The 13109-nt window shown below is 36.2% G+C and overlaps 1 protein-coding gene across 3 annotated transcripts in view; it reads right to left on the reverse strand.

Annotated features, from left to right (window-relative positions):
- Window positions 1-1655: 1655 nt before the first annotated feature.
- The window catches only part of KDM5B (lysine demethylase 5B), a 63783-nt gene continuing 52329 nt past the window's right edge, over window positions 1656-13109 (reverse strand). For 2 of the 3 annotated variants that reach the window (XM_081326059.1, XM_081326058.1), the window contains 8 exons: window positions 12205-12343; window positions 11586-11765; window positions 10559-10717; window positions 9668-10153; window positions 5628-5739; window positions 4337-4467; window positions 2996-3304; window positions 1656-2494 (listed from right to left, as the gene is read on the reverse strand). In XM_081326059.1, the coding sequence (XP_081182185.1) occupies window positions 2363-2494; window positions 2996-3304; window positions 4337-4467; window positions 5628-5739; window positions 9668-10153; window positions 10559-10717; window positions 11586-11765; window positions 12205-12343 (1648 nt within the window). In that variant the 3' untranslated portion in view covers window positions 1656-2362. The remainder of the gene's footprint in view (window positions 2495-2995; window positions 3305-4336; window positions 4468-5627; window positions 5740-9667; window positions 10154-10558; window positions 10718-11585; window positions 11766-12204; window positions 12344-13109) is intronic. The other variant, XM_081326060.1, reaches the window with a different exon arrangement.

Raw genomic sequence — 13109 nt, forward strand, 5'->3', positions numbered from 1 at the left:
CAAAGCTTTTTAGTTATGTGCAAGTATCCATTTTATCTTTGCTCCTTGGTTTACTCTTAGACATTTTTCTTTTAGTTATTATTTAATTTGTATATGACCCAACTTCCGATGATTCTGGGAGGGCCACAAAAACATGTATAAAACAATAAAACATAGAAATAAAAGAAATATATGGCAAAAGCAGAAACAAATGCACCCACTCCTTAAAAATAGCTACACCCTTCTTAGCCAAGTGTCTGGGTGAGGAGTCATCTTCAAAGCCCTCCATAAAACACCAGTAGAGTGAAAAGTCACTCACCTCTTGGGAGGGATCCTCATTCCAAAGGACAGATAATGTGACAAAGAAGGCAGGCTTCCAGGTCCTGATAGGTGGAATTGTTTAATAGAAGGAACCTGGAGAACATCAACACTGCTGATTGACACTGCAGCCAGATAGATATTAGAAGAGATAGATGGTTCCTCAAGTAATCAGATCATATGCCATTTAGTGCTTTATAGGTAACAACCAGCATCTTCAATTACACCCGGAAACAATGATGTTCCAAAGGAATACTGAAGTATGCTTATTATTCCCTGTGCTGCTGCATTCTGGACAAGTGAATCTTCTGGGCGGTCTTCAAGAATCACCCATGTAGAACACATTGTAATAATCAAGCAATAGGATAACCAGGGCACAAGTGGCCATCTGAACAGCATCCTAATTTGAATACAATAAAATTAGTGCACCAGATGAAGCTGTGCAAAAGCTTCCCTGGCGACAGCTACAATTTACTAATTAAGCAGGTAGTATGAGTCCAGGAAGGTCCCCAGATTGTGTATCCAAGATTAAAGGTGGAACTTGCTAAGATTTGGGTAGCCCAAATACCACAGCCTCCAAGCACTGAGACAGAATCTTGAAAGCTTCTTTTTCTTCTTCCATTGCATTTATATCCTACATTTCCTTTGAAAGTTCCCAGCCGTATATATATAGCAATATCATTTCATTATCCCCAAATCAACCAAAGGGTAGATTGGCCTGAGAGTGAGTGAATGGCCCAAAGGCACCAAGTAAGCAATATAAATAGGTAAAGATTTGAACCTGTATCATCTTATACCTCTACAATACCTTAATTCAGGGGTGTCAAACTGCCGGCCCATGGGCCGGACGCATCATCAGGAAACTGCGCCCACTCTATTGCTGGCAATGGAGAAAAAGCTCTGATACGTTATGCAATGTCATGTGATGTCGTGAGTTTGACATGTCTGCCTTAATTCCTTATTTTGTTCCTTACACTTTGAATGTTTTTCTTAATGAACAATGCAGCAATTTTTCTTCTCCCACATTATATTCAGATAGGACTACTGATCTAACACAGCCTGTTTCTAAGAATCATTTACCTGATCTTAGCCATATTTGTGTCTACTATAGGTAAGAACCATCACAAAATTGTAAAAGATTGTCCACATATTTGTCACAAAATAACAAACTACCAGGTTTGTCCCAAACGTGACCTACAAGGAGTCTTGTCTGTTTGATTTTTTAAAAATAATAAGGCTTTCCAGGATGAAAAAAGAGTAATTAATCTGAATATGCAGCGGCATAGATGCTTTTAAAAAAATATGTGAAAAAGTGCCATAAAAGTGGCTGCAATTCAACTTCTCTTAAGACACCAGTGTTGAATTTTGTAACATAACCATTTGTTTATTCCACAATATAAACTGCAACATTTGATACAAGCTACCAAAAAAGAAAAAGCCAAAATACAGCTGTGGGCATTACTTTACAGAGCTTTCTTGTTTCCTACATCACTAGTGTCATCAGTGATACTAGAACCTAAACATTTGCTTTCTGTACATTAACCAATGCTAAAAGCACCAACACGCTGTTTGGAATTATAATTCCAGTCACTGAAAGCAGACACAGAAGTTATTGCTCAGATAAATAAATCTAGTCTACAAAATCAAAATGAAAAAAATCTAACATTTTTAAAAATGTTCAAGAGTAAACAGGGATTTCTTCAAAAAGAGAGTTATGGGGATGTTTAGTGCACTGCTTTGCATCTAGACAGAGCTGATTTAAGTGTGCTGGTAAATTCCAAAGAGGTAATTGAATTCTATACATGAAAAGGTGCACATCTTGATGCCTTCCAAACAGGCGAAAACCCCGGACCAAAAGAGTCAGCATTTCAAACCTTAATAACCACAAACAGTTTAAAGAATAAAAATACAAAAGTGTCAAATTGTTTTAAGTCTGAAAAAATGATCCCATGAGGACAGAAGTAGCACCATTTGCAATGTGGCTTTAAAACCAGCCCAGTGGCTTTATGGAGAAAAATATCATTTTCTCTTCTACAGTCCTGAATGCTCATCAAATTATTTACTTTCAGTATGGAGAATCTTTTCTGGTACAGCTTGTACAAATATAGTCTTCTTTTTCTGCCATCTCTGGAGAAACACCCACGCACACTTGATGAAACCACTGGTTGCAGCAGCCATCACACTGGACCCAGTCCACCTAGGCAGAAAAAAATCCAGAAAAGTCCTCAGTATGTAGCATTATTATATATGTTGGTTAACAGTCAAAATTTCAACAATATATGTCATGCTATCCACCAGGCCTAGTTCTGAATACTATGTCTTAAGAAAGAGGTAGATAACTTAAGATCCTCCAACAGTATAGAAAACAAAATGCTAATTTTCTATAGATGTAACATGAACCATGTGGGAGGATTATTATTTAAGAGACTTAAATCATTCTAATGGTCTTAAAATGTGAGATATAGATTACAGATGAATGCGAGAAGAAACTTGTTGATGATAAAAGTAGCTTAACAATGAACTAGCTACCAGGATAGCTGGTTTTGCCCTTCCAACGAAAATTTGTGAACAGATGGGACAGTTGTTAAAAAATACCTTAACTCTGAATTCCTTTAATTAAGTAGGGCAATGGAATAGATATCCTTGTATTATGTATTTTTTTATTCCATTTACTCCACAAGTGTTTGTTTCAATTTACCTCATCACCTTCAGGCTGTAGGCAGTTGACAGCTGGACAAATGGCATTCTCATCTTCAGAGTCTTCCTGTTCAGAGAATGACATTTCTGAAAAAAGCAACTGACTTTCGCCGATATGCTGGATGCCAAGCAGCCCCTCTCGTTCTAATTTGCTCAGCTCCCTCAAATGAGTCAATTTCATTTTTTTCTTGTTTGGATCTATTTTTCTTACTCTTGCTCTCATCTCACTGCAGAAATTCTCTCTTTCAAAGCGTCTCTTCAGCTTCTTTTCCATAGAACAAATTCCATCTCTCTTTCCTCGACAATCATTCTATAAGAAACATATTTACATTAAATACTATGTTAACCATTTCTTATGCTTATTTTTTATGCAGCAATTCTCTGTGTACAAGAACCACATTTGTAGCAATGTACTTAACTTTGGATAATTATAAAAATAATCTGTACATTGTCTTGTTGTATAGCTTTACAATGTCTTTTTCTTAGTGTTTATGTAGGCTTGAATTAATAAAATTTTATTTTAAAAATTTGGGAAAGGGATAGTGTATTATTTGGAAAGTGTGGATTCTCCTTTTAACCAGTATTTCCACTGGTTAAAAGCCAATAACCTTTCTTTTGGCGAGAGATGTATCTTCACTATAGCAAAGTTTATGTCTCATGGAAAGCCCTGGGGCCACAAGTGGTATTTAACTTTTTCCAGTATCTCTTAATAATGGTCTATCTTGTTTATATCACCAGACACCCCTTCCTCCTCTACCTTCATAATGCTTTTGTTTGCCTGCACTGAACAATGAAATATTGGCTGGCATCTTCTAAATTCTACAGAAAAATTCTACAGGAACATGATGGTCCCTCTTCATTACAGCCACCTCCACAGAAGGTCAGGAAGCACAATGGTGCTGTTGAGGGATATATAAGAAGAGTGACATAAATCTCTGGTGGAGTCTTCCTGGTGGCTGGTAAGCATGATAAAAAGAGAAAACTAATAACAATAATGTCTGCATTAATTTAGTTCTCCTATTAAGAGTAGGAATAGTAAAAAATATTCTTAAGGAAGTATCTGTGGATCCCACTGCTCTCACAATGACATGCTGAGGAATGAGCTGAGAGCTGAAATGTACGACTGGTACAGTTCAAAAATTACCATGGATACATTGATATGTATACACTGATTAGCCACATCCACAATGCTTGTGGCACTTTTTTTTAACATTCTGGAAATGCCCTTGATTACTCTTCACTTCTTCTAGAACAAGTAAAATATTTTTTTAAAAAAACCTACTCTTCCAGAAACTGTGCCCAAGCAATGCTACAGTTTCTAAGAGTCTAGTCCAATACTTACTTTTTCACTTGTTGGTCCTACTAATGACTTTTGCTTTGTAAATAAGATCTCATATAGTTCTTGTATTTCAGGTAGTGATACTTGTAGTAATTGGGCTTCCATCAATAGCTCATTCAATTCTGTACTTATAGCTACAACAAATCCAAGATGGATTTTTTTTAATTCTCCAGAGGTGACAAAGGAAATTCATTTTACAAACACTTATATTTGTATAAAAATACACACACCTATGTACATTTATATATTGTCCATAAATATTTGATTTATGACCACAAAATCAAAAAGATTCAAAGCAATCAGCATTAAAGTGTGAATAAAAAAAATCATACAAAAAATGCCAAAATTAAACGTTAAGAAGCATTTCCAGCCATTCCTTATAAATTATCACTCAGCAGGATCACAAAACACCTTAGATATGGCCTATCCAAAAAGGGTCTAAGACAACCCGTGGCCAACTCATCAGGGTGATCTCACTGTGGCCAAATTGCCATGGGACAACTTGCCGTGGTTAATTCACCATGGGCAAACTCACCAGGGGAAAAACTCAACGTGATGTTATCTGTCACTATTTCTTTGACATTTTCATTTTTGTCCATTTCCACAAAAATGGAAATAATGTCAGAGAAACAGTTGTGGATAACATTGCATTGAGTTATCCCATGGAATTGTCCTGAGGCGAGATGTCCCATGGCAAATTGGTCGTGGTGAGTTGGCCACAGCAAGTTGGCCGTGGTGAGTTATCCCATTCTGGTCCAAAAACTAGGTCTTCAATGCTTTTCTAAGATAGAGTAAGGTAGCCAAATGGATCTCTAAAGAGAAATAGTACTCTCAGAGGCAGGAGTGTCAACAGAAAAGGCATGCCTCTTGAGATGTATTTATTTATTTTATAACTGAATAAGATGGTCCTGTTCTAAACAACTCTGGACAGTGTACAATAGAATTCATCATATAATGCATTTTAAAGCCATAAAAATTCCCAACCATTAAAAGACAAGCAAATATGCAAGAGCCAGCAGCTTCTTTAACTGGGGACACAGCCAGGTTTTCTGAGTATTTTTAACACAACCAGAGTGGGGACCAAATATATCTTGGGAGGGATAGTATTCCAAGGGCAGATGTTGTGACAAAGGTACGGTATATCCTTCCTAGCCTCCATCAGATAGGGTTATTTTACTGAAAGGGCCTGGGGCACACCCATGCTATCAGATCTTATAGGACTGTAAGAGACATGAGATATCTCATAATGTATTTAGGATTTTATACTTCAATACCAGGAAGTAAAAATACTTACTATGAAGGGGGATGCAATTTTGTCCTGTAGAAAAAGGTGAATGTAAATGCATTGATCTGTTATTCCACTCATGAGGCAATGAGAAAGATGTGGCACCAATTGTCTGTGAAACCTGATTTTTAAAAAAATTAAATATTTTTTCTTGTAATAGTCTATAAACATAAATGTCTAATAAATTGATATGTACAGTATTATTGATTAAATCAGAATTGTCTACTTCATACTTTACCTTTAGAAAGTTACATTTTTGTTCCTATTCATTTTGGAACCAAAATACGCAATACAATTTTAAAAGAAAATTAAGTCTTTACAAGAAAATCAGTAATAGCACATTTGATTAAGAAGTCAGGAATTTAACCAATTTAATTATTGTTTCCAAGTAGTTTGATGTAAAGCATAAAGCTAGAGTTATTAAACCAAGAAAATAACAAATCATTCTAAAAATAAGCAATATAGGGGAGAGAGAGGATTATCTATAGTATTTATTGTTTAATTTTAGTCTCTCTCTGTCCCTCCCTCCCTCCCTCTTCTATATAGAAGGGGGGTATTTATTCATGTGTGCCTAATGTTTTTAAGCTGCTTCAGTTGTCACTCTAATCAGTAAATAGATATATCCATTTCACAAATAAGATTAAGCTTCTAAAACAAAAAAAATGTTATAAGGATTGTGATTTGTGCAGGTATGAAGAAAATGTCTTCTACACTAAAGTTTGCCTCCACCAAAAGATATAGTGCAGAGAAAACTATAGTAAAACAACAATCAAATACATAATTAACAGAATTGAACTACATTCCCCATTATATTGAAAAGGGCCTGCCTAAACAGATATGCAATACAAATTTATAATTATATAAATGGTGTGGAAAGAGGAGTATCAATTTTTTACACCAATATCAAAACTTGAAATTATTTAATAATTTTATTAATTTACATTCAGGACAGACATGAAAAAAATTACTTTAGACCAGGCCTGCACAACATACAGCTTTCATCAAGCAGACTTTTGTAGCCCTCTAGCATTTTTTTAAAATATAAATTCACCACTACTTCCACCATTGAAATATGCTACTCAGTACCTCCAGGCCTCATTGCTACCACCAGATCCAATGCTGCTAATCTCCTAACCATAGAACAACTGACTGGCATACCAATTATTCTTTTGCAGCCTGCAATGATTTTCAATTTATTAATGTAGCCCTTTCCTCTCTACAAGTTGTACAGGCCTGTTTTACACTATGAATAATTACTTTTATGGAATCAATGGCATAAATAATCATACACTTAGATTACATTAAAAGATAATTAAACTGAGAAGACATCTATCAATAGCTATTACCAAGGATAACAATCAGGGAATAGTTAATGAAAACCAATTACTCAAGGAAGGGAGCAATATAAATTGCTTCTGCATCTTATGCATAGATATCACCACAGATCACTAGGAAAAACACTAGACAGACTTTGCTCTGAATTAGTCCTTTTTTATATTATTCTTCTTTTCCTTCTTTTTCCAAATTCCCATTCCCTCACACCCTAAGACAGTCAGCTGATTTGGTCCAAGATTGACTGAGTTTGAGATTGACTGTCTCAAGTAACATCAGAATAGCTGATTGAAGAGTATTCTGAAAGTCCAAAGTAAAGGGATGTTTATACACAGTTTCATAACAACCAAGCAGATCGGGGGAAAAAACAATCCAAGGAAAAATTATCTATTCACTTCTATATGGGAAGATTTTTGACAATGACATCAAGTAGCTGAAATCTGTAGGTAAACTGGTAAAGGGCAATATTCATGGACAAATGTACTAACAGTTAATAAATATATATATATGAATCAAGACCAAATACTTAAAATAGCTTGAAATACATCGATAGCATTTTATCTGAATAGCAATTTATCAAAATTTAATACTGTGCAACTATATTTATTATTGGATCAGGCATGTGCATCCATTTAAATACACACTATACCCATATACTGCACTGTTGAGTTACTGAGGATTTCATTTATCATCAGACAAATACGTTAAATAATTGGCCACTGTTTATTCTGAAGAAATAGAGAATCCTCACAGCTGTCAGTTCAGCTATTTGTTTCAAGAGCTACACTTCTGGTTAAGGCCTCCAGAAGGTGGCATGCAGTAGAGTCCAAGCTGTGGTTAATACCTTATTGCAAGACAGAGTGAAGCCATATTCCCTGAAGGACATGGTTGTGCACTACCTTCTTAAGAGGTCTTTTTTGAACCTTCAAGCATCTGTCATCCAGTCTCCAATCTTCCCTACTTACGGAAGGCTGCATTGATAATACGAACTCAGCTTCAGAGGACTCTAGATCAGACATGTCAAACACGCGACGTCACATGATGTCGCGCAATGTATTAGCCTTTTCGCCATTGCCAGCAATGGGGTGGGCGTGGCTTCTGGATGACGCATCCGGCCCATGGGCCAGCAGTTTGACACCCCTGCTCTAGATGAAATGAATTATCTGCACCATTTTCACTTTGTTTTCAAGCTGAGTTACAGTAATGAAACAGCACTGTTCCCTCTTATGGAAGACCACTAGAGGACTCAAGATAGGCCCTCCTGGATCTCAACAGTTTTCAAAGCCATCGACCATATTATCATTCTGGCCTGGTTTCAGGGGTTGCGGGAAGCATTATTTTCCAGTGGTTCTCTTCCTTCCTCCATGGCCAGTTCCACTTGGAATCAGAATCAGAAGAGAGAGGTCCAAGTCCTTGCTTTGTAGGATGCCTCAGAGTTCCGGTCTGTTCCTATTTAAAATCTATATGCAACTACTAGGTGAAGTCATCCATTGGCAAGAAGCTAAATATCATCAGTATAATTAATATATAATATTAATTATATATCCTAGTCTTGGTAAGACAGAATGATTTGGAGTTATGGATTTGAAGAAATATCACATTTGATTTTTGATGGGGTAGCACTCCTATGGACAGAACTGGTCTACAATTGTGGATTCTCCAAGACTCATGGCTCCTGCCTAGGAGGCAGATGAGAACTGTGAATAGCAAGCTTTTGTAAAGACCCATCTTATGCATCAATTGTGCTCATTGATGAATTGAGAAGCTTTGCTCTAAGTCACCCATGCCTTGATCATTTCTCAGTTCAATTACATTCTGCACTACATTCTGCGTGGGGCTGCCCTTGAAAGCCAACTAGAATTTACAACTGGTCCAGAACTCAGTGATGTATGCTGCTGTCCCTCAGTTTGCCCATTACCCACTGCTGTTTGAGTTGCACTGACTTCCATTTTCTTTCAAGGTACAATTCAAGGTGCTGCTTATCACAGTTAAAAATCTATACTAGCATAGTTTCAGGTTATCTGCAGTGGTGCCTCTCCTTGAGAATTATCTGCCTACTCCACTAAACAGGGTGCACACACTCCAGGTTTCTTCTCTCAAATACTGTCTTCTAGTGAGACCTAGAAAGCATATTGTCTTAATAGCAGCCCTTGCCCTACAGAAAATTATCCCACCTGAAATCTGGCAAGCCCCCTCACTTTTAGCTGTCCAGAAGGCATTATAAATGTGATTTTTCTCCCAGGGGTTGAGATAGGGTGAGGGTGGAGTCTAGTGATTGTGGTTTGTCATGTATCGAAGAATGTTGGTTTAAGGGTACTGGCAGCTGGCCTTTTTCCAGGATATTCTTAACTATTATTTTTTATGTTCTTATCATTGGTGCTATGAGCTGCCCTGAGTTATTAGTTTGGTGGAGGGAGGGAGGGAGGGAGGATGGATGTCCGTTCACTTTTTTCCCTTCAAATTCACATCACTGCAGGACTATATCTAGCTGATCAACTAACAATTTTGAAAATCACTATACATTTTTATACCTCTGTAGACCCCATATCCATCATCATTATTATTATTATTATTATTATTATTATTATTATTATTATTATTATTATTATTATTATTATTATTATTATTATTTTGTATTATTTATCTAACTAGTAAAATGCGGAAGCATCCATGCTGGTGTTCAGACAGACTTTGCTAGGATATAACTAGAATCTTACCTTATTGGTCTCCTGCAACTGGCCTGCCATGGTTTGCCATTTGCTGTACAATATCCCTGAGTCTACTTTGTCAGGTAAAAGTTTTATATTCCCTGAGGATAACATTTGTTGTGCTCTATGTTGCCAGTTCACGGTTCTCTCTATCATATACCGTAAGGCATCTCCCTCAGGCAGTCTCACCCGAATTCGCTGTAAAGAAGCCAGTAAAGGTAGAATCTTTTCTAAAGGTGGCTTTTCAGATCTATGGCAGTGAGGACAAAGCCATATACAAGGTTCCTGCAAAGTGCTGGGCACTGAAACACAGCTGGTATGGAACATTGCTCTGCACAGCTCACATTGTATCATTGGTGCTGCCGGCTCTCTCTGACAGAGACAAACTTTGATCTCTACATTCTGATCATCAGAAAAGGTTTTTTCTTCATTTATTGCTCTCAGAGAATGCAGTGCCTCCATTTCTTTTAAACGGGCTTCACCGAGCATGGCCATCTGATAACAAATTACATGAAAATTATTTAGAGACCTTAAAAAAAATCCCTAAAATGTTCAGTTACAATTTTCTATAACTCTTGCAAAAAAAGCTCTAAGGAAAATGAATTCTGTTGATTTCTCAAATCTTTTTGAAATACAGTTCACTATCTGCCATTTGGACAACTGTTAATCTTAGATGCCGAATGCAAAGCTTTACTTTTCTTCACAGACTACGTTGAAATTAAATGCATAGAAAATCTGGTTTTACTTTAGTAACTTCAAGAATATACATTAGTATTCTAAGCAAAAAAGGTGCTAATGTACAATTCTGTCTCTGAAAGAATGGAAAAAAGAAGCTTCATAAAATACCAAGCTGTTCTAAGCACATACATTCATTAAATTCTTTTCAGAATATATACATACCGCAGCTACAGTTTCCTTACACTCAGATAAAGCTCTTTCTAAATCACATAAGCTCTCAGGTTTGGTGCTCTTTTTCTTCCCATTTGGAACAGATTCTTTTGTTTTCTTTGTTTTTCTTTTAAATCCTGACGTCCCAATGTCACATCTTGGACATAACACCTGATAAAAATTAAAATTATATTTTCTTCTTTTGTATCACAATGTGTTCTGCTAAGCCTGCTCTGGAGGAATAAGGGACCATTCAATGATTATATAGAATGCATATATTATCTATTTCTAAAAGCCCTCATGCCAATTTGAACATACCCAGATTAAAATGCCAACATGCAATTTAAAGTTTGGCAGGTACTTCCAAAATTTTACAAAATAATTAATAGAACTAAGCCAGGGAGGTGGGAGTGCTTGCCTACAATACCAGTAACTGAATAGCCTGGAGTGTAGCACATTTTTTTCTTCCTCATCTACCTCCATGAGCCATGACAATGGAAAGGGAAACATTCCACAGCATTATCCATCCCAATCATCAATTAAAGTGCTTTCTTCAGTTCGCCAACATACACACACATAAAAAATAAGCATAAAAGATTCCTCATGTGAGGGCAGAAGAATTACCCTAAGATGAGATGATCTGTTAAAATAACACTATACACATGATAAGCACCCTGCCCAAAGGGTGAGACTAAACTCCCTGTATTGCATGGGCAGATGAAAATAGCACAAAAACTGAACCTTGCTTGTATTTTAAATAAGGCTTGAATTTTTACTTGGAAGTTGCTGGCTTTCTTCTTTGATGACATTTTTAATTCTTGTTAAAAAAGGGGAAAAAAGTCCAAGGAGCTGTTACATTTCAACCTGCAAGGTTTCTACTTCCATTATTGGCCAGGGCAAGCCTGAGATCTTAAAAAGAGTGTTCATCTTGTAAATCCTAGTCAAGCAGTTGACAAAACCTTAATTCTTAATTATCATTTAATTTCTATGATAGGCCTGCATAAATTTTCTACTCAAAGTAAATATGGAAATAAATTACCTCCAGTAGAGAATAGGAAGAGTCCTCAGTCAAGAAAGTATTGCTGGCACATTCTTTCCAAGCTTGAACTTCAGCTACTAAAGACTCCAGCCTTGGCAGATAATCCAGATGAACAGGAATAGAGCGACTTCTTGTAATAAGTTCTACAAGCATATCTAACACAGGCACACGTCCACCAGCCTAATAATGCAGAAATGTTACAAATATTCAGTGAAGATGATAATTACGAAGATATACAAAATGAAATCAGACATTAGATAACAGCAGTCATTTCTGCTTTTATAATGTCTTATATTACTTTTCATTGTAAGTAATAATCAACTATATTACTGCTTTTATAATTTGTTATAGCTATCAAATAGCCAAATAGAGATATGAATTTTTAAAATAAAAAGTGTTTATCTAGATTGCTGCAGAAGCCTTATAGTATACATTTTATAACGTACAAGAAGTCTTCTTTGTTGTTTTTTTAGAGGAATCATTATTCTTTTTAAGGAAACATCATTTACAGTAATATTACTGCAACTGCTTACAATCAAACATCACAGATCTGAGAAATAAAAGTATAGTCAAATTAAAGCATGAACATCACCTGCAATTATTATATTTTTCTTCCTACCTGGAGGCTCTCCACTTCCTGTAGCCAGTCTTTGGCCTTCTTTACAGCATCTTTCAGAGCTATTCCATTTGGAAGATAAGCAGGGATAACATCTATTTCTTTCACTATTGCTTCAAGACTGCTTAATGACTGTCGTGGCCTTAAAATAAAGAAAACACAGAGTTTTGTCATGCCGTACTGTTATCACTTAAAAACTAGAAAGTCAAAAAAATCTCTCCTATAAAGAAGCAACACTCCCCCCAAATAATGCCTCAGTATAATAAAAGGACAGATTCTTGCCAAGATTCAGAAAAGTGAGTAATTCTATATACAAATAAAGAGTCCCAATAAGTCATCTACTTGATACGTAAGTTTTCCATCCTTAGGTTTTTGTTGCTTCTGTATAGAAGAATATGTGAATTGTGCGAATCCTTGTCTACAAATTATTGAAACACAAGTTTCTCCCAGTAGAGAAAATTAAGCCCAAGACCTTGTTGAAGACACCTGCCTCCCAAATTCAAAGGTTTCTAAAAAAACATTAAAGTTTGAATTATACATTTATAAGTTAAAACAAGTTAAAACTTTATTGCTTTCTTCAGTGTGGCATATTATAGCGTGAACTTGTTACAAAACCATAAAACTAGCTTTATGAGTTTATGACTAGCTTTAGTCCCCAAATTTAAACTTTTTAATATTGTTGGATTGCAACTCCAATCAGTGATTACTGGACATGCCTGTTAGCAATTCAGAACTAGAAAGAGTTGGCCTATGGAAGAGCATTGATATATCAGGTTGTCTTTGCATCAGAATGGCCAGGGAAAGAGAGTATTGGAGCTGCAATCCAAAACACCTTAAACTACCAAGTTGACCCTATCGCAGGGCAATGGAAGCATCTGGCATGATGAGAATGCCTGAGGAGCACTTCC

Source organism: Vipera berus (assembly GCF_964194415.1).
Source record: "Vipera berus genome assembly, chromosome: 3".
In the NCBI taxonomy this organism is placed as follows: Eukaryota; Metazoa; Chordata; class Lepidosauria; order Squamata; family Viperidae; genus Vipera; species Vipera berus.